The 23,198-nt window shown below is 45.9% G+C and overlaps 1 protein-coding gene across 2 annotated transcripts in view; it reads right to left on the bottom strand.

The window, feature by feature from the left end:
• PAK1 (p21 (RAC1) activated kinase 1) overlaps nucleotides 1-20,599 on the bottom strand; it is a 65,884-nt gene extending 45,285 nt beyond the window's left edge. For both annotated transcript variants that reach the window (XM_040426418.1, XM_040426419.1), the window contains exons 1-4: nucleotides 20,378-20,599; nucleotides 7,930-8,133; nucleotides 3,494-3,600; nucleotides 2,375-2,522 (exon numbers count right to left, since the gene is read on the bottom strand). In XM_040426418.1, the coding sequence (XP_040282352.1) occupies nucleotides 2,375-2,522; nucleotides 3,494-3,600; nucleotides 7,930-8,110 (436 nt within the window). In that variant the 5' untranslated portion in view covers nucleotides 8,111-8,133; nucleotides 20,378-20,599. The remainder of the gene's footprint in view (nucleotides 1-2,374; nucleotides 2,523-3,493; nucleotides 3,601-7,929; nucleotides 8,134-20,377) is intronic.
• Nucleotides 20,600-23,198: the final 2,599 nt, after the last annotated feature.

Raw genomic sequence — 23,198 nt, 5'->3', positions numbered from 1 at the left:
CGCTGATCTTAGGGAAGGTTCAAGGAGGTATGACTTTACCTGATGCACAATTATACTATAAAGCCATACACCTGAAGAGGTGGTTACATATTCACGCCCCTTGGTCCAATATCTTAAGCAAAGAAATAGAGATCGCACAACTTGATAGGAAGCAGAGAGCTGGTTTATGGGGCCTGAACTCCTCTTCACTACACTCACATATGTTGCTTAAAGGCACAGTAGGTGTTGTTAGACAACTAAATAAGGATAAAAGTCTGCTCCTTGCTCCGTCATCATTGATGCCAGCCGACCTTGCTCCATTCCTAGTTAGACCCAAGGCAGACAATGTACCGCCAATATGGAACAAAATGCACTCTTACACTATAGATGAATTTCTGGATGGGGCATCAAGTGCTCTTCATGACCAACACCCTATAAACAACGTTCTATCATCTTGTAACTTTCTGGATACCATTGAACTTAATTCTGTGAGTAAACCATTACTAAAAGACAGACAGAGCAAAACGGAAACCACTTGGTTTGAGAAGCTGGTGCTTTTAGAGTCGCCCCCTAACAAACTAATATCCAAACTATACTTGGCACTTAACGTCCAGAGCCCGATTGGGATACCACATTATTTAAAAACTTGGGCCACAGAACTAGATACAGACTTTTCAGAAACCGATATTTTGCGTATCCACGCACACTCCCATGGATTCTCCAGATGCGTGAGAGTGCAAGAGCACTCATACAAAACTATTAACTCAATGGTATCACACCCCAAAACAATTATTCACTAAGGGGCTAAGTAGTTCTGACCTTTGCTGGAGATGTGGGGAGGAGAGTGGATCACAAACACATATATTTTGGTCATGTTCAAAAATACGAGAGTATTGGGAAGGAGTATCTGAAGTAATAGACAAAGTTATGAATAGACATGTCCAGCTATCGCCAGAATTGGTGCTTCTCTGGCTTCCCACTCCAGGCCTGTCTCCATCCAAATCAAGCTTACCTACCACTCTAATACAAGCAGCGAGGCTTCTAATTCCACAGAAATGGCTCAGTAAAGAGCCACCTGCACTCCCACACTGGGAAATAAAAGTAGACCAGATATGTAGAATGGAGGAGCTGGCTGGTTGGGAAGGCAGACGGCATGAGAAATATCTTAAAACCTGGTCTCCGTGGTTGAAATATAGGAACCAGGGAACAGACCCTCAAGTGCGCTAAGATGCTATGGAAGTAATCTATACGGTTGCCTCATTATACTCTCAATCCATGATCACCAATTCAACAAGGGCTGTTAGAGCGTGTTTAGATAAAGCATATATGAAAGCATTTGAAACATATGTGTCCAGGAGGGTCTCCTCTGGGGGCCTCATTACCCCAGTTCTCTCCCAGTCCAGGTTAAGGGACTGTTGTTCCTTTTTCCTTCCCCCTGTGTCCCCCTTTTCTGATTGGAACTTTTCCTCCTCCTACGGATGCTGGCGGTAGGAGCAAATAATGGTTCATCTCAGAAAACATGGTTGTCTAGTGTCTGCTGCCATATATACTTCTTAATAAAGCTTGCCTACGTAAGATACAATTAGGCTATGGGGCAAGATACTTCACAGGATCTGGGTAGCCGTAATATCTGTCGTACGACACTTATAATGTTAAATCTTATGACGATATAATCCAATGCACATTATAATGGAATGCATGCTTTACTCATAGTTAAGTACGCTATAAATGTGATGCCTTTGTCTTGTATGACAAAATGTGAAAATTGGAATGTTCCGATATTGTTTCTACTCTGCTACTTTTTCAATAAAAAGAAATTTGACAAAGAATATAACTACTATAATACTGCTCCTATGTACAAGAATATACCTACTATAATACTGCTCCTATGTACAAGAATATAACTACTATAATACTGCTCCTATGTACAAGAATATAACTACTATAATACTGCCCCTATGTACAAGAATATAACTACTATAATACTGCCTCCTATGTACAAGAATATAACTACTATAATACTGCCTCCTATGTACAAGAATATAACTGCTATAATACTGCTCCTATGTACAAGAATATAACTGCTATAATACTGCCTCCTATGTACAAGAATATAACTACTATAATACTGCCTCCTATGTACAAGAATATAACTACTATAATACTGCCTCCTATGTACAAGAATATAACTACTATAATACTGCCTCCTATGTACAAGAATATAACTGCTATAATACTGCTCCTATGTACAAGAATATAACTACTATAATACTGCTCCTATGTACAAGAATATAACTACTATAGTACTGCTCCTATATACAAGAATATAACTACTATAATACTGCTCCTATGCACATAATATACTTAGACAGGTGCAGTTTCTTGCTTAGGTTACCTGTGAAGCTCATGTACTTCTGGCTGTTGGTGGGTTTCTTGGAGTTATAAAACTTCAGCACATCCAGTATGGCCTGAGGATTCTTCTTCTGCTCTTCTTCTGAAATCTTGGAAGTCTGCAACAGCCGTGCCCATTGTTCTGGCATTCCCTGCAAAGGCATAGCATACAATGGGTAAAAAAACAAAACACTTTCTCATCTTTGAGTATCCTTATTTCCTTTTCCCTTCCCAGTAAATATACAGAAACCCCCAGAAGTCCCTAAAAAAGCCATCTACATAATACAATAAATAGAAGACATGGAGGGGTGGGAGGAGGGAGATGCAGCTGCATAATCTGCCATTAATGGGACTTCTTGATACAGCATTAAAAGGAAAGCACCTGGGAGATTATAAAGAGCAAAAGGCAATAAACAGTCAATTTTTGGGGTGGGGGGGGGGGGGGACCCATGACAACACTTCCTGCCCAATAAAGGCTTTGGCATTTGCCAGACAAAAAAAATCCTTAAAGGCTATGTACACTTTAGGGTGCAAATATATATATTTTTTTTACGATTGCATTTTACTCATATTGGGCTAAAAATCATTTCTTCAATTGGTCTTTATTAAAAAATATTGAGCTGTTCTGTCACAAACAGTTCAGTTTGTTTGGCGGTGTGAATCGTACTTTTACTTGGTGCCGGTCATCTAATAAAGTTTACCTCAAAATTATTAAAAGTTTATAAACCAGTAAGAAAAGAATTGAGCTATAATGAGTGTTTAGAAGGTCAGAGATCCGAGATAAGAAGCCATCAGCTGAGCTACCTGATTCAGAGCCTTCTACTACAGAAACTCAGAGCAGCACAGAGAAAGGGGCTACAAATCTTTAATAAAGACCAATTGAAAAAAAATGATTTTTAGCTCAAAATGAGTACAATGCAATAATAATAAAATAAAAAAAACATGACTGACATAAGGGTGGAGCTAAACCAAAGAAACAAAAAAGCAGCTCTGGATGTGAATGGAGAAGTCATAAAAGTCCCTCAAAATTGTTCAAAAAGAATTGCTAAAAGGAGGAATTGTGTTTTCATCGTTCTAGTTACCGTGCCTTTAAATTGTTTTTTCCCCACCACCCTCGACTTACAGTGAATTTTCCGGTTACAGGATCAAAGCCGATATGAAGGGTGTGCTCGAAATCCGTCGGGGGTGAGATTACTGGGATTACTGGCTTTTTAACAGTCTTTTTCATGGCTGGTGAAAGAGGCAAGCATTAGTATAAGACAATCAGATGATACACAGACCCTGAACAGATTCCAGAAAAGGCCAAAAAACGAGAGCAGCGATCTGATTGGTCGTCACTGGTCAGCTGCTCCAATTATTCCCTTACTATAAAACAGGGATGGGGAACCTCTGGCCTGTATGTGGCCCCCGGTCACAACATATTGTGAAAATGCTAATGACTGCTTTAATTATGGGAGCGATCATTAGCATGCGGGAGGCACAGGAAGGTGAGAACTGCACTCCCCTTCCCTGGCCTTCTTCCAGCCTCACACTGTGTCCTGACACATACAACGTCCGGACATAGTGCGCATAGACGCGCACTATGACCTGACTCTGTGCGCCGTCAGGTCACAGTACAGCGCGGCGGGAAGAAGACCAGGGAGGGCAAGTGAATCTGCTAAGAGGCAACGCCGTCTAGAACTGGAGAGGTAAGTTTATTTATTTATTTTAAAAGTCTGATCTGAGGTCTGATTGGGTCTGATCTGAGGCTAATGGAGGCTGGGGAGAGTCTGAAGGGGGTCTGATCTGAGGCTGGGGGAATCCGATCTGTGGCTAGAGGTCTGATCTGAGGCTGGGGCCTATTGGGGGTCTGATCTGAGGCTGGGGGGGTCTGATGGGCATCTGATCTGAATCTAGGGAGGGTCTGATCTGAGCTAATGGAGGCTGGGGAGGGTCTGAAGGGGATCTAATCTGAGGCTGGAGGAATCCGATCTGTGGTTAGGGGTCTGATTTGTGGCTAGAGGTCTGATCTGAGGCTGGGGGCCTATTGGGGGGTCTGATCTGAGGCTGGGGGGGGGGGTCTGATGGGCGTCTGATCTGAATCTAGGGAGGGTCTGATCTGAGCTAATGGAGGGAGGCTGGGGAGGGTCTGAAGTGGGTCTAATCTGAGGCTGGGGGAATCCGATCTGTGGCTAGGGGTCTGATTTGTGGCTAGAGGTCTGATCTGAGGCTGGGGGCCTATTGGGGGTCTGATCTGAGGCTGGGGGGGGGGTCTGATGGGCGTCTGATCTGAATCTAGGGAGGGTCTGATGGGGGCTGATCTGAGGCTGGAGGGGGGTCTGATTTGTGGCTAGAGGTCTGATCTGATTCTGGGGGGCCTATTGGGGGTTTGATCGGAGGCTGGGGGGTCTGATCTGTGTCTAGGGGTCCCCTATAGCTGGGGAGGGTCTGATGACGGTCTGGTCTGAGGCTAGGGGTCTGATCTGAGGCTGGGAAGTCAGATCTGAGGCTGATGTAGGCTGGGGGAGGGGTCTGATAGGAGGCTGATGGAGGTGGGGGGCAGATCTGAGGCTGAGAAAGGGAGAAAGGCAGGGACAGTTGCAAAGAAAGAGGCAAGAACAGTGGCAGGCAGAGTGATAGCTGGGTGAACCCCTCTCTGCGATGATCTTGGCTGCCATTAATGCCAAATAAAGAACTAAATGTAACATTCTCAACTTAAAAATTAGACTGCTATATGTGGTCAAAATGGCGCAAGTACTTCTATAGTGCAGGCACCACTTTGTGCTGCAAAAATACAGGGCTCTAGATTTAATTTTTTTTAATTGAAGCGCAATTTCTGTAACTTACCCCTAAGTCACCTATATGTTTGACCAAATACAGCAGTCAAATTTTTAAGTTCAGATTTTTGCATGGCCAGCGAATGAGGTTACAAATATCCAAATGGCCCTCGGCAGCAAAAAGGTTCCCCACCCCCGCTATAAAAGGTCAGTCTAAAAAATGGCTGCTTCCGCTGACAGCGCAACAGGTGCCTGTAAAGAGCATGGTCGTGTGCCTTTAAATAAACATTCGCTAGATCAAATTTGTGGCACCGACGACATCAAGTAAATGACTCAAACCACAGTTATGACTTCATCCTTTTAAGGCCTCATGCACACGACCGTTGTGTGCATCCGCGGCCGTTGTTCCGTTTTCCGTTTTTTTTCGCGGACCCATTGACTATTAAAAAAAAAAAACAAACAAACACACACACACACAAAACAGAGGCAGGGCAAAGTGCTCGGTGAGGGTTTCGGGCCAAAATCAGAGTTCAAAAAGCAAAAAAACTGGATCTTAAACAATCACAACATAGTTACAGTGAACCGGAGTTCATAAGTTTTCACGCCCTCATATCTATTTATAACTCAGGCCCAATTCCAAAAGTATCGGAATCAGTGAGGGATAACTTTAACCCCCCCCCCTCAAAGTGACAAATTGTAATGACGTGCATAAGTATTCACACCCTCACTATGTATTTTTAGATCTCAAATAAAACAATAGAGGAAAAAAACTGCACCCTACCACCCCGACTGAAACTAACCGTGCAAACTGCTACAAGTCCTTCATACATGAACGGGAGTGCATAAGTTTTCACTCCCTAAAATAATTTACAAACAAATCAAACAATACAGTGCTAAAAAAAAAAATGCAAAGGAAAGCCATGCCGATTGCTTTCCTGCTCTTAAATGTTACCTCCGAACTCAAATTCACACACTGCGCTATACATTAACAGGAGTGCAAAAGTTTTCACACCCTCATATAGACAAAGGGATGGAGGGGACCAGTATGAAACAGTCTATGAGGAGTAAATTCTCCTTCATGGAAATTAACGGAAGTGCATAAGTTTTCACGCCCTCATTTAAGCAACAGAAACATGCCAAACTAATGCCCAGGAAGAACTTGTATATGCAAAGAAGGGGAGCAGTAACAATTTAAAATTTAACTTTTAATGTGTCTATTCTCCCAGGGAGGGAGTAAAAGACCCCTTACAAACAAAAAACACAAAAAGACAGACAAGACCCCTGGAGGGTTGTACCGCGTGTGTAGCGCTGCGCACCAATCCAGGTGTCGTCCTCCCTAGGCCTATGGTGGTTGACACAAAGGCCTGTGGTGGAGGGACCATGTGATCCCTAGTATCTGGAACCTATGAGATAGTAGGGAATTAAGAAATGGAAAGGTCTTACCAGTTCTTAAGAGGGCCTCACTTAGATAACCACATGTGATGGGTTAATGCAGGAGGAGGTCACAAGGAGCAGGTAGGTACTCCGTCAGATGTCCATGGGTGAAGGAAAACAGACATCCGAGGTGTCCAGACGGCCGGGTACTAGAGTAGCCTCAAAATAGACCATTTTTAGAAACAAAGGATTTAAAAAATGGTCTATTTTGATGTGGAGTAATTTCTCTGAATAAATACCCCCATATATTTGCTACACTGGGATACCTAATACAGTGGCATTAATTAGACTGACAGGAGCCATAACACTAAGCCCCGTGTCCCCTGATGACTTATGGGGCCTCTGGCTTAAATAAGTGTACTTAGGATATGTTATACTAAAGAAACGCGTCGGGACACGCTTACATATCATTAGACACGCACTCTTATTGTGCTTACCTTCTTCACTTATGGTTTTTGAGACCTATCTAACTCAATATCTCTACCGGCCTTGATATATAGCATCCTGCCCTTAGTCACCCTGTGATAGGGTTACCTAGGGATTCCATATCAGGGCAAGGTTCCGGACGGGGCCACCCCTTGCGGGGCACGGACCCCGTGTTAGGTCACTAGGGCCAGGTTAGGTCAAGTAGGGAGGTACTAGGGTTAGTTTCTTTTCTGAGGCTACTCTAGTACCCGGCCGTCTGGACACCTCGGATGTCTGTTTTCCTTCACCCATGGACATCTGACGGAGTACCTACCTGCTCCTTGTGACCTCCTCCTGCATTAACCCATCACATGTGGTTATCTAAGTGAGGCCCTCTTAAGAACTGGTAAGACCTTTCCATTTCTTAATTACTTGATTCCCTACTATCTCATAGGTTCCAGATACTAGGGATCACATGGTCCCTCCACCACAGGCCTTTGTGTCAACCACCATAGGCCTAGGGAGGACGACACCTGGATTGGTGCGCAGCGCTACACACGCGGCATAACCCTCCAGGGGTCTTGTCTGTCTTTTTGTGTTTTTTGTTTGTAAGGGGTCTTTTACTCCCTCCCTGGGAGAATAGACACATTAAAAGTTTAATTTTAAATTGTTACTGCTCCCCTTCTTTGCATATACTTTACCTTCCTGAGCGGTACCCAGGCGAACTGCCCCTGCAGTCACATATCCTGGGAAGACACCAATTATATTCTTCTACCAGGAAGAACTTGGCCACAAGGTGTGAATTAAAACCTCCCTCATTGATTTTAAAAGCCCCAAGTACTTAATGGTCAATTAGCGGACCATCACTAGTCAGGTGGACCACAGAGTAATGCAAATCCTGGTGTATCGGCTTTTCCGTGGGTGGAGTTCAAGTGTAACCAGACACATAGGGAGTGCTCCATACTTTTATCTCCAGTCCCGGGTAACATGTTCAGAAGCCTCTTCGTCTTCTTTTCTGGATTTGGGGGAAGAGGTCTTGAGCCATGGTTTATGGTGTCCTTCACACTGGCTCCAATTAAAGTGCTGGTGTTCCTCAGGGGCGGAGCTGGAGGTTTATCGTTGAAGTCTATACCGTTGTCAGACATTTTCAGCGATCCCAGAGCGGCTCCTGTGTCAAATAACATGAAATAGTCAATCACTGTGGTCGTCTTAGCACAGTGCGATATACTAAAGGGGCCGTCAGATGAGCTAGAACATTAAAGGGGTTATTCAGAAAAAAAACACGTCTAGAAACAGCGCCACACAGGTCGTGTTTAGCATTGCCGTTCAGATATTAGAAATGAATGGTGTTGAACCGCAATACCACTCACAACCTGTGGACCGGGGAGGCGCTGTTTCTAGAAGAAACTTGTACATGGTGGGAGTCCAATAAATTCAACAGTCTGTAATTTTCATGGCCAAAACATGCCATGTGATCAAGAAGTAAGGAGATTCCTCAAACATACAAAGGCTCCTTCATGGCCAAGGATTTAAAGGGGAATTCCACTTTCAGGGATCATCAGAAGCACCCCTTATATCTGTAGCACATTATTGTGAACATCCCACAATGTGAAATTTCCAACCAGGCTCAGCATTCACAGAACGGTTTCCAGCTTAGAGGAACGCCCCTTTAAGACTCATCTAAAAATGATTCCCCAGTCTCCAATGTTACCTTAAAGGCTATGTACACTTTAAAAAAAATGTTTTTTTAATACAAATGCATGAAGTAGGTGACAGATGGTTTATGGCTGACTACACAGGGTTTGTTTGTAGTCTGTAACCATGGAGACACAAAGCACTGCATATGAGCTGTGTACACAAACTGGAAAGACATTTGTAACAAATATTATGGATACAGTTTTTTTCTTCACTTAGACGTGAGAGCAATCAAAATAGTTGTAAATGGGGACAAACCCTTTAAATATACCCACTAGGTGGAAATACCACCTTCGGTTATGTGCCAACATTGCATTCCTTCAAGGCCCTGTGGCCCTCAGCTATGAGAGACACCTGCAAACATGATTGTAGTCACCCTGCAAATCATTTTCTGCAATGTCTAAAACTAAGGACACGCCCCCGAGGTACTAAATATTAGGAGATGGGACCCAGGAAGCTGGATTTCCTATAAAATGACCCACGATCCACAAAAGAGGTGACTCTTCCAAACAGTGCTATACTAAGGAGATTTCCTTCCCAAGCAAATCTGATACATTGAGATATGCCAAGTGCAGGGCCTCAGGGGCGGAGCATGAAACAGAAGGCCAAAAACAGACTCCTTGTGTCACGCCCCGCCCCCTAAACGAAAGTTATGCAGCTGTTGTGATACAGTCCCCCGTTACTGTCATTATCAAGATCTCTGCTGGCAGTCAATGAATCAAGAGCACCTGTCAACAGGATCAACCCTATTAAACCAGACCATACTGCCTGGTAGGGTTGATCCTGCTCATTAAAATGATACCTATCTTGTGAAAATTGGTTGAGGCGTTTCCGAAAAAAAAAAAAAAAGAAAGACTTATTCTTTATGCCGAGAGTGCTGAGGGGCGTGGCCAGCACTGGAAAGCTATAGGCCCCGCCCATTGCGGTAGTGACGCTCTAATTTACATAAAGAATAAAAAAGTCTTTTTTTCTCATGAACGGCACAACCGATTTTCACAAGACGGGTATCATTTTAAAATCAGCAGGATTAACCCTACCAGGTTTAATAGATTTGATCCTGCCGACGTGTTTTTGTATTTGTAGTCACTCCCCCTGAATGGAGGACCCCCCCTATTATAAGTGATCACATGATCCAGACCACCTGTATAAAGGGGTCATATGCCATATCACGTAAAAGCGTCCACTCTTAATAAAGGGGAAGTCCAGGATTAGAAAAACATGGCGGCTTTCGTCCCAAAACAACACCGCTCCCGTCCATGGGTTGTGCCCGGTACTGCAGCTTCACTGGAGTCCATGGGACGGAGCTGCAATACCGCACACAACCTGCTGACAGCTGTTTTTGGAAAAAAGCTGAAATGTTTTTTTTTTCTAATCCTAGACAACCCAACCCCCTTTAATAATACAAACCTGGCAATGGAGCATTTACTGGAGTTGCAATACCAGACACAGCCTATGGACAAGGGTGGCGCTGTTTCTTATAAAATAAAAAAATAAAAAAATCTGACTACTATGTTGGTTCTTCAACGGCTCCACACGAGCTTATGGAGAATGGTGAGAAGACTGGCGACCCCAGGCTGTGCCGCAGCACCACCCAATTGGCGGGAGCCATGGCACTAATCGTGGACTAATCACAGCCATGGGGTGATTTTATAGCTTATAAAATATTTAGTTTAAATGCCCGTACAGAGGAAGGGCCCCCGGGGACCCCAGGCAGCCTCGTCGCCTGCTGCAGGTCTGTGTTTGTGTCGCAGCCCAGGGGACACCAGATGGCGCATGGAGGGCGGAGGAGACGCCAATTTACATCTACAAAAGGTGACCAAGCAGCACAGAAATCTGCTCCCTAATCCCAGCTGTCTGCAGAGCATTGCACCCGACACCAGACTTCCCAGGAAAATGCCCTGCAGCACTAAATAGAGTATACATTCTGAGCCAATTACTCTCCGCTTGCAATACCTCTGCTTGCTATCAGTAACTGGAAACACTGTCTGGAGTCCGTACAGCACTGTCTAGACTGCCACAAACTCTCAGCTCTGAGAAGAATTCAAGCCCGGGTTGATTTATTCTATTGGACTTGCTTCTGTTCACTGACAGCAAGCTGGGATCTTGAGACCGATGAGAAATAAACCACAAAACACCTTTCCAAAGGGATATTACCGTGACGACAGCTGAACATCAGCCATCTGAGGCCGACTGCTGCATTTTACAATGCGATTACAAAAAAATTGTGAAAAACCTCTCTTCTCGGACCCTGCACACGCCCCGAAGTGAAGCAGAGCCGAGTATGTCGCTTGGCACAGTTCCTAGTGACATCCATAGAACTGCAGGTAAAACAAAGTCAGCGATGAAAAAGAAACAGAACAGTGACAAACTCAGCCCTGCTACATCTCCAATATCATCAGCTCTTCTAACACAGCCGTGTAAGACATGGGAAGCTAATGTATGTAAAAGGTAATACATTATTCACCTATGTGCTTTTACCCAAATTACCTACTGGCGCCAGACGACAAACTCAGCTCTGCTACATCTGCAGCTAAACTAACAGACCTACTCCGAAATCAGCTCTAATCACTTGGTTCTGGTGCACAGATACAGGAGGAGCTGCAACGGTTTCTCACCCGTTTACAAGGGACGCAGTCATGGAGAGATGATGTCATAGGGGGACTCACCTTTTTTTTTTTAAAGGGGGGGGGGGTATCTAATATTTAGATCTGGAATACTGCCAACCTTCTGGGAAATTCCTTTAAAAATTTAAAGGGGAAATACACAAAAGGAACGACAGTCCCTCGTTAAGCCACATTCACACGTCAGCGATTCACGGACGCGCGCTGTACGTGTTCTCCGCGGACAGCACATGTACCCAATCATTTTAATGTCTGTATTCACACATCTGTGTTTTAGCGAGGTCTGCGTTTTTTGCACGGAAGCATGCTATATTTTGTCCGTGTTCGGATCCATCGCGCCCCTTATTGTCTATGGGTCCACGTTTCACGAACCATTAGGTGGAAATGCCTTGAAAATTTATGTTTGGCTGTGCACTGTCAGCGAAACATGGATGACACATCCAGAACAAAAAAAAAAAAAAGGGACACCCGGACCAAACATGGGTCCTTCACGGTCAGCTTAACGGATACATGGGGGCCTCACAATCCTGAAAAATGGAGCCCCCCCCCCCCAAGTGTGAATGGCCCAGTAGCGTGTGATCACTTCTCCATTCACACAGTGACTCATTGATGGGGGGTCCCAGCAAAAGAGCAGTCGCACCCGACAGACACCCCCCCCCCCCCTATAACTTATAATGGGGCGTCACTGGGGTTCTACCGAGGTATTGTCACAATGCGGTGTGGGGAAAACACACGGGGAAGGGAGGAAAAGGTACTAGGCCTGGAAACTGGGGATAGTCACCACCTAGTGAATCCCTAATCCGAGCCCTGACTACTAACAGTATGAACAGACCTCGATGGTAGCAATGTTCATACGCCAGAACCTAGGCCCTATCTCACCCTAACAGGGCCCTGGAGATAGTGTCAGGACAACGGATGGCTTGTTCCTTCCCAGCTGAAGGAACAGGAGACTCCCACAGGCCTAATACCAAAAGGAAGAACCCCCCCCCCCCCCCCACAAACAATAGGAAAAAAAAGAGACAACTACGAAGTATGCGGACGAGCAGGAACTCAAAGGAGAACCAACAGCAGCGCTTCAACAGCAAAAGGAGCCATCAACCGCATAGCATGATGGGTGAGGCCAGACTAAATAGGAGTTGGAATGACCACTTAATCTACACCTGAGACAAAAGGTGTGGTCATGACCAGCAACAACACTGAACAAAGTGAAACCAAAAAGACTGTCAGATAACATCACGTGCAGCCAGTCTCTTAGATCTTCTGACCCCTGTCACTGGAGAGACCGTGACAGGTATTCGTCCAATGCTGCGCCAATTTTTGTGCAAATTGTCTGCTACGCCTGAATATTATGAGACCCCATCCCTTTGCAGATCCCGAGTATTTATCAACATCTGGTTTGACGACCATGACGAACATTCCTTTCGACTGCCAGGTGCCGTGATCCTAAAACTCTCCAGTAGACCGCGCTGTTCCATTAAAAGGAGAAAAAAAAAAAAACGGATACTGCATGCTATAGGTTTATAACAATGCAAGTCTATGGCAGGAGAGACCACCGCAAGTCTATACAGGTCAGAATCTCTCCGACGGACGCTGCGCGCGAAAAGACCAGAATGCAGTGGCTAAGAGGGCGGCTCTGGGCGGAATACACAACATGGCTGCCCATTAAGGGGTTAACGAGAACGCCAAAGATAAAACCGTCCGTTTTTTTTCATCGCAGTAAGCCGTCGTGCTAAATATATCAGCGACGTGCAAAGTAATTACAACATCACATACAGGTGTCATGAGCCGCGCCAAGCAGAACCGCTCACTGAAGATGGGGGGGGGGGGGGGGGAGGATGTGTAGAAGGAGCACAAGTGGAATTGGGGGGGGATTTTATGACTTTTTTAATGGGCGGGGCTTAGTAGAAGTAACTACCTGTTATAGTGGACCCTGACATTGCTTTAAAGGGATTCTGTTACCAGGACAGAACCACCATCGCTGCCTACTACTGTTCTGCATGAGGAAGTGCCAGTCTTCACTGTGGGCTTGCATTGCGTTCATGAACCAGGAAGGTACCTACTTTAGGTATATCTGTGTCTAGGAAAGCTGGGCGCCATAAAATCTCCCACCCAGCTTTCCTAGAGCCCTGGACGGCATGTAATCTTACTCTCCTTTCTTAAAGGGGTATAGTCGATAAATGTTCATGACTGGAGTACCCCTTTAAGAACAGAAGCTATGTTAACGATGTGAAATCCAGTGAAGGGAAACAGACTAATGAACACTTAGGGGAAGCCAGGGGGCCACTTTATGGGCTGAGGGGCCTAAATGGACTTCCTTAAGAGCTCGCAGTGCGCTAATAACCAGGTCATTTTTACTCATCCGCCTGAACGGTTCCTCTTTCACCCCGTTAATTATTGATGGATGGATTCAGGAAGAGAAAAGCCTGGATATGAACAGAAGGAAAAACTGGTGTGACGAATGTGGGCGGAGCTAAGACCTTGAACACGTCAGGAGCGCCCCTGAGGCACTAGGCCTAACCTAGTCAGAGGAGGCGGAGCCTGGAACTGAACTTCTCTCTATAGTGTTCTATGAATGTCTGTCAGGCCCCGCCCCCAAAGACCCTGCACTGGCTAGGACACAACAGACCAGTTTTTATCAGGACTGTTCCTTTAACAGTATTAGGCCTCATGCACACGACCGTTGTTTTGGTCCGCATCCGATCCGTAGTTTTTGCGGCTCGGGTGCGCGGACCCATTCACTTCAATGGGGCCGCAAAAGATGCGGACAGCACTTCATGTGCTGTCCGCATCCGTTGCTCCATTCCATGGTCCGCCAAAAAAATATAACCTGTCCTATTCTTGTCCGTTTTGCGGACAATAGGCAGTTATATCAATGGCTGTCCGTGCAATTTGCGGAACACACACAGGCGCCATCAGTTTTTTTGCGGAGGCACAATTTACGAACCGCAAAACACACAACGGTCGTGTGCATGAGGCCTTAGAAAGCAGCAAAAAATGGAATTCTATGGGAAGCGGAATTTTTTTTTTAATGAAAAGCCACAAGTTGTTCTTTCCCTATAAGTGTCAATTCATCCACAGTCTGCTTAAAGGGACCTCCCCCCTCTATTTTCTAAATTGTGCCAAAATTAGCTGCCAATTCGTTGTTTTTTTTTATTATATCTTTAGAGCCGTTTTTCCGATATAGAGCTTCAAATCCCGTGCAGAGTAAAATATTAACCCAGAGCCACCACAAGAGGGAGCTCCCGGCATACTGTATATATACTGAACTCCATGAGAAGACAGTATGCAGTAAGCGCCCTCTAGTGGAGGCTGCAGAATCAATCATGAAGATGCAGGAGACTTGGAGCTCTGGATCAGAAAAACTGCCATAAAGATAAAGAGACAAATAGATAAATGCAGGACTTTGGACCTAAACAACACGATGATGGACATTCAATTAAAGGGATTGTACTTATCTCCTACCCACAAGATAGGAGATAATAGTCTGACTGCTGGGGCCTGCACTGATCACAAGAACAGGGGGTCCTGTGTCCCCCACATGAATGTAGCGGCAGTCGATAATGCCCGCTGACATTCTATCGAACGATGGGCATTCACTTAAAGGGGTTGCACTTATCTCCTATACACAAGACAGGGGGATAGTGTGAGGGTCTGAGCGCTGGACCATGAGAACACGGGGTCCAGTGTCCCCCCATATGGTCGAGCATGCGTGCTGACGTTCCATACTTCTCTATGGGACTGCCGGAGATGGCCGAGCATGCATGTATTGGATGCTTCCCGTCATGACGCACCCCTGTGTCCTACCGATGGACTCATAAGGGAATCCAGGTGAGATTTTATCTTCGTGTACAGGGAAGGAGTCACATCACGGTTACAGTAATCGCAATTTACGCAATAGCCTCATATAAATCGCCGCCAGTCCGGGGAAGGCATTCCTGAGATGATCGGACCGACGATGCCTCGTCACCTCAGAATAATCAGAAAACGGAGGTCAGCAGGACGGATTTAACAAGCGCTCATCAATATGATGGAGGCAAGATGACAGCGCAGCCTGCGCGGCGCTCATCGCGAGGAGACTGGCGGAATTCACTGCAGGTTCTATACTATCCATATAGAAGATACAACGTTACACAATAAAAATAATAACAATGTGCATGTATATAATAATAATAATAATAATAATGTGTATATATAATAAATAACAACATGCACATCTATAATAATAACAATGTGCATGGATATAATAATTAAAAAAATAACCAGTGATTTATGGCTCCACCACTAGGCACATTCGCCATTCAGGAGACCAGGAAAGCTGGGTGATGATTTGGCTTCCATCACATCATGTTCCAGGGCAGAGGTGCTTCCTCTTTCTATGTGTCACGTGGGTGCAAATCTAATCAGTGATTTATGGGGGGGGGGGGGTTCAAACTCCAATTAGGGACATTTAGCAGAAGTGGAGTCAGAGTGTTCCTTTTTCCCAGACCGTACTCCGTCTACAAAGGGTCTTAGGTTCCAATCATCCGGGGGGACAATTACATGCTGCACGTTCTCTAGATGAGACGACTTGGTATTGAGCGCCTGAGGATGATGGGAGTGATGATAGGCCAGGATTTATTTCTCACTACATTAGGGTGCTGGCCACACAGTGCAGTTCTGACATGTAGCTAGCTGAAAATCATTAAATCATTCCCATAATGCGGAACACCAGGGGTTAACGAGGCTGCTAAACTGGCTACATTGAAAACCGCATCCTGAATGCATGTCCGAGCCTACAGGGTGCTGGCACACAGCGCAGCTCTTTCACGCGAGCGGATCCCGTTCGTGGAAGAGCCAAGCCCCGTTCCGGACAGCAGAGACACGGATTGACTCTCTGTGACCTTTTTGCTACAAAATCACAGTGACAACTTTATCTCGCTGTGATTTTGTAGTAAAAAGATCACAAAGAGGCGCAAAGCGTTATCAATCATGTTAATGCTCCGTGTCTCTGCTGTCCGGAACGGGGCTTGGCTCTCTTTCACACAGCGGATGCCACGCACGGCATCCGCTCGTGTGAAAGAGCCCTTAGGGATATTTGGCTTGTGGGTGAAATTTCAGGATGAACCCAAGACGCCCTCTAACCTTTACAGGTGAACTTAATGTGACCTTCTCTAACCTTCTTAAAGCACATGCCCAACTGTTTAATGTTTCAGTGCTTTTCCCACAACTTGCTGTTCTCTAACAAGGAGCTTAACGGCTAAAATTCACAACAGGCGTTTGATCCATGAATCGCCCAATAAATTTCCTGGTTCCATTAGAATTGGTATTAAACAGTCCTCCTCATCATGCTGTTCACATTTTGACATCATGAGACCAAGACGACGCCCAACAATTGATGAGCAGCACCTCTCCATGGCGAGGCTTCAAGAAGGATGTTCTCAGATGGAAGTGGCCACAGAGCTTAGGCTACTTTCACACTTGCGTTGTTCTTTTCCGGCATAGAGTTCCGTCACAGGGGCTCTATACCGGAAAAGAACTGATCAGGTATGTCCCCATGCATTCTGAATGGAGAGTAATCCGTTCAGTTTGCATCAGTATGTCTTCAGTTCAGTCGTTTTGACTGATCAGGCAAAAGAGAAAACCGTAGCATGCTACGGTTTTATCTCCGGCTAAAAAAACTGAAGACTTGCCTGAATGCCGGATCAGGCATTTTTTCCCATAGGAATGTATTAGTGCCGGATCCGGCATTCAGAATACCGGAATGCCGGATCCGTCCTTCCGGTATGCGCATGCGCAGACTGAAAAAAAGGTGAAAAAATAAATGCCGGATCCGTTTTTGCCGGATGACACCGGAAAGACGGATCCGGCATTTCAATGCATTTTTTCGACTGATCAGGCATTTTTAAGACTGATCAGGATCCTGATCAGTCTTACTAATGCCATCAGTTAGCATACATTTTGCCTGATCCGGCAGGCAGTTCCGGCGACGGAACTGCTTGCCGGATCTCTCTGCCGCAAGTGTGAAAGTAGCCTTAGAGTGTCACAGCGTGTCATCAGCAGGATGTATCAGAGATACAGAGAGACTGGAAGAGTCACAGAAAGGAAGAGAACAATGCCCTGCGGAACCGGATGATAAATGCCACACAACTCCAGGCACATTTATGGGAGGTGAGAGGCACCCAAGAGTCACGTCAGACCATTCAAAACTGTTTACATCAGCGTGGTCTGCGTGCTAGAGGACCTGCAAGGGTACCTGACCACGAGGCACAGGCGTCATCGTCTTACATGGGCCCAGGAGCATCTACGCTGGACAAGAGACCAGTGGGCCTCTGTGATGTTCAATGATGAAAGAGGCTTCATGCTGAGCAGAAAAAATGTCCGTCAGCAATGTTGGAGATGTCGGGGAGAGTGCTGTGCATCTGCCACTCTTGTCACCAGACCAGCCTTCGGTGGTGTTACAGGGTGGGCCGGTGGGCCTAGTCAGTACAGAACTGCCGACACTTTATAAATGGTCCAGTGACAAGCCCATACTACTTGAAGAACATCATTAATCCACTCATTGTGGAACAACACAGGCCTAATGTCATCTTCGTGGAGGACAATGCACCAGCTCATCGAGGTCGCATCATTAGAGAACGGCTGCTGGAGACTGGGGGACCTCATATGGAGTGGCCGGCGCTTTCTCCAGACCTGAATCCCATTGAGTCGCCGTGTAGAGGCTCGTAACTCTGTACCCCAGAACCTCAATGACCTGAGGGCCACCCTTTAAGAAGAGTGGGATGCCATGACTCCATTGTCCGAGATGAGGAAATCACCTTGGCCGCTTCTACTGAAATGCCCGACTTTCATTATATAATATCACTGGAGCCGGAACTTTTTACGTTTTCCATAAATTTCACCCGAAAGCCAAATATCCCTAACTTTTTGTGAGTAGTGTATTGTTCTTGTATGAAGTACACGGCCCGTACACTACTGTACATACAGCACCCGGCCCGTACGCTACTGTACCTACAGTATATACAGCACCAGGCCCATATACTACTATATATACAGTATATACAGCACACGGCCCGTACACTACTGTACATACAGTATATACAGCACACGGCCCGTACACTACTATATATACAGTATATACAGCACACGGCCCGTACACTACTGTACATACAATATATACAGCACACGGCCCGTACGCTACTATATATACAGTATACACAGCACACGGCCCGTACACTACTGTACATACAATATATACAGCACACGGCCCGTACGCTACTATATATACAGTATATACAGCACACGGCCCGTACACTACTGTACATACAGTATATACAGCACCCGGCCCATACACTACTATATATACAGTATATACAGCACACGGCCCGTACACTACTATATATACAGTATATACAGCACCCGGCCCATACACTACTATATATACAGTATATACAGCACACGGCCCATATACTACTATATATACAGTATATACAGCACACGGCCCGTACACTACTGTACATACAGTATATACAGCACACGGCCCGTACACTACTATATATACAGTATATACAGCACACGGCCCGTACACTACTGTACATACAGTATATACAGCACCCGGCCCATACACTACTATATATACAGTATATACAGCACACGGCCCGTACACTACTGTACATACAGTATATACAGCACCCGGCCCATACACTACTATATATATAGTATATACAGCACCAGGCCCATATACTACTATATATACAGTATACACAGCACACGGCCTGTACACTACTATATATACAGTATATACAGCACACGGCCCGTACAATACTATATATACAGTATATACAGCACACGGCCCGTACAATACTATATATACAGTATATACAGCACCCGGCCCGTACACTACTATATATACAGCACACGGCCCGTACACTACTATATATACAGTATATACAGCACCCGGCCCGTACACTACTATATATACAGTATATACAGCACCCGGCCCGTACACTACTACCGTATATATACACAGCACACGGCCCGTACACTACTGTACATACAATATATACAGCACCCGGCCCATACACTACTATATATACAGTATATACAGCACCCGGCCCATACACTACTATATATACAGCACACGGCCCGTACACTACTATATATACAGTATATACAGCACCCGGCCCGTACGCTACTATATATACAGTATATACAGCACCCGGCCCGTACACTACTATATATACAGCACATGGCCCGTACACTACTATATATACACAGTATATACAGCACACGGCCCGTACACTACTATATATACAGTATATACAGCACCCGGCCCGTACACTACTATATATACAGCACACGGCCCGTACACTACTATATATACAGTATATACAGCACCCGGCCCGTACGCTACTATATATACAGTATATACAGCACACGGCCCGTAGACTACTATATATACAGCACACGGCGCGTACACTACTATATATACAGTATATACAGCACACGGCCCGTAGACTACTATATATACAGTATATACAGCACACGGCCCGTACACTACTATATATACAGTATATACAGCACCCGGCCCGTACGCTACTATATATACAGTATATACAGCACACGGCCCGTAGACTACTATATATACAGCACACGGCGCGTACGCTACTATATATACAGTATATACAGCACACGGCCCGTACTCTACTATATATACAGTATATACAGCACACGGCCCATATACTACTATATATACAGTATATACAGCACCCGGCCCGTACACTACTATATATACAGCACCCGGCCCGTACGCTACTATATATACAGTATATACAGCACAAGGCCCGTACACTACTATATATACAGCACCCGGCCCATATACTACTATATATACAGTATATACAGCACCCGGCCCATATACTACTATATATATATATATATATATATATATATATATATATATATATATATACACACACACACACACACACACGGTCCGGTCTGTGCAGTCCCCATAGAGCGGGTGTCACCTAGTCCCTGAGGGGTCGGCGGAGGGATACACTGTAACCAGCAGCGGCGTCTGATCACTCAGGTGAGACAGCTCCAGTCACGTGACCCTACCTGTCCAGCTATCCAGTCCCGGCAGCAGCGCCGGATTCGCCTCCTGCGCCTCTCTCCGTCCTCACAGCAGCAGCGGCGGCAGCAGACCCTGGCACACGATCCCGGCAGACCCTCAGTCCGCTCCGGCTATCTCCATACAGCTGCCGGTCCTCAACCGCTTCACTCCACACCGACTGCTCGCACCCGCAGCCGCTCCACGGACCACGCCCACGACATGCTGCGACCAATCCACCGCTTCCTCAGCGAAAGCCACACCTCCCAACAACACCCAGCTTCATCTGTAGGAACAGAAAGGGCTCCGCCCATCAAAAAGAGAGCCAATGATGTCGCTCAGACAGGTTATGGTCACCGCCCACTTTTCATTGACTGCTTATAAGCTCCGCCCAAAGTGACACATGACAATCCAGAAGTGAGAACGGGCGCAGACTAAGTGGGTGGCATTTAACCCTTACTCGTTCACGCCTCAGTTATTTGTTCAGTTATTGGGATCCAAATCCTCCACAGAGATCAGGTATAATGGAAAGATCTGCACCTGTTCAGTGTTTTTAACCCGCACCTGGTTTTGGTTCAGAATAAAGCCTCATTCACACGTCAGTGTTTGGTCAGTGATTTCCAACAGTGATTTTCAGCCAAAACCAGGTGCGGCTCTAAACACAGAACAGGTGCAGATCCTAACTTTTTCTTATCCGGCGCTGAGTTCCGTCCTCGGGGCTCAATACTGGAAAAGAACTGATCAGTTTTATCCTAATGCATTCTGAATGGAGAGCGATCCGTCCAGGATGCATCAGGATGTCTTCAGTTCAGTCTTTTTGCCTTTTCAGGACGGAGATAATACCGCAGCATGCTGCGATTTTTTCTCCGTCCAAAATTCGGAACACTTACCGGAATGCCGGATCCGGCATTATTATTCATTGAAATGCATTAATGCCGGATCCGGCACTAAGTGTTCCAGAAAAACGGATCTGGTTTTGCGGTCTGCGCATGCGCAGACCTTTAAAAATGTGTAAAAGATAAATACTTAGATACACAGCTAAGCAGACAGTATCACTAAGGCTGGGTTCACACCTGAGCGTTTTACAGCGCGTTCCTACGCGTAAAACGCTCAACAGGCAAGAACCAATGCTTCCCTATGGGCATGGTTCTCACCTGAGCGTTTTACAGCGCGTACGAACGCGCTGTAAAACGCCCTACGCCCCAAGAAGTACAGGAGCTTCTTTGGGGCGTAGTGTCGCGCGTTCCCGTACATAGACTTCCGGGAACGCGCGACAATGGGCGTTCGCTTTACTTCCGGAGCCGCGTATGAGACGCCCGGAGAATCGCGCATACAGAGCGCTCAGGTCTGAACCAGCCGTTAGATTCACCAGCTCAGCAGACAGATTCACACATGACAAGCTTAGATACATAGCTCAGCAGACAGTATCACACAGGATAGGATTAGATACACGGCTCAGCAGACAGTATCACACATAATAGGATTAGATACACTGCTCAGCAGACAGTATCACACAGGATAGGATTAGATACACGGCTCAGCAGACAGTATCACACAGGATAGGATTAGATACACAGCTCAGCAGACAGTATCACACAGGATAGGATTAGATACACAGCTCTGCAGACAGTATCACACATGACAGGCTTAGATACACAGCTCTGCAGACAGTATCACACATGATAGGCTTAGATACACCAGCTCAGCAGACAGTATCACACGTGACAGGCTTAGATACACAGCTCAGCAGACAGTTTCACACATGACAAGCTTAGATACACAGCTCTGCAGACAGTATCACACATGACAGGCTTAGATACACCAGCTCAGCAGGCAGTTTCACACATGACAAGCTTAGATACATAGCTCAGCAGGCAGTATCACACATGACAGGCTTAGATACACCGGCTCCGCAGACAGTATCACACATGACAGGCTTAGATACACAGCTCTGCAGACAGTATCACACATGACAGGCTTAGATACACCGGCTCCGCAGACAGTATCACACATGACAGGCTTAGATACACCAGCTCTGCAGGCAGTATTACTCATGACAGGCTTAGATACAGCGGCTTGGCATGATGCCTGTAGTCTTCTTCTGGATACACACAGTAGCAGATGTCTTTGCGATCTTTCTGTCATGTGAAGGTCGAGCGTTTCTCTTCATTATATGTAAATTTATTCTCAGAAATCTTCGGATTCGCCCGTCCAGATGTCTTTCTGTCTGATCTGAACAAGACGCTCTCAGCAAAGTCCTGATCGTCTCAAAATCCAGAATTCCCCCCCTTCCCCTGGACATACAAGTCCTTGTGACTATAACACCATTTTCTTATCCATCTGTTCCTGGGAAAGCCGGGTGACAACCAACATGACCACCATTATATCCTCCACCGGGTTGTCACTCAGGTTTCCTCGGCTCCTGAATGGCAACCGAGTGATACCCGAGAGGGGGATATAACCGCTCCTGGATGCGGCAGTTTCACAGTCATATGCAAAAGTTTGTGACCCCTTGTCAAATTACACATTCTGTTGTGCAGGGAACGAGCGCACATAGGACGTCCTGCAGGTGCGAAAGTAAATTAAAGGAGCACTACTGCCTCATAAAGTGATGGCATATCCTAGGACGGGAATACCCCTTTAAGGGTTCGTTCACATGGGGCAGTAACGCTGTGTGACCACGACACAGACACGCTCGTGTGAATGAGGCCTTATAGAGCTCCTCGTGGTGAGCTGCTCACTTTTGGGGTAGCAGCCCTTTAAAATAAACAGCTCCATATTTATGAGGTACCAGCGGGCAGGACATCTGTGCGGAGGACGCGCTCTACA

Source organism: Bufo bufo, chromosome 3 (genome assembly GCF_905171765.1).
Source record: "Bufo bufo chromosome 3, aBufBuf1.1, whole genome shotgun sequence".
Lineage (NCBI taxonomy): Eukaryota > Metazoa > Chordata > Amphibia > Anura > Bufonidae > Bufo > Bufo bufo.
Note: the sequence above shows the minus strand (reverse complement) of the source record. Positions and strands in the feature narration are given on the sequence as shown.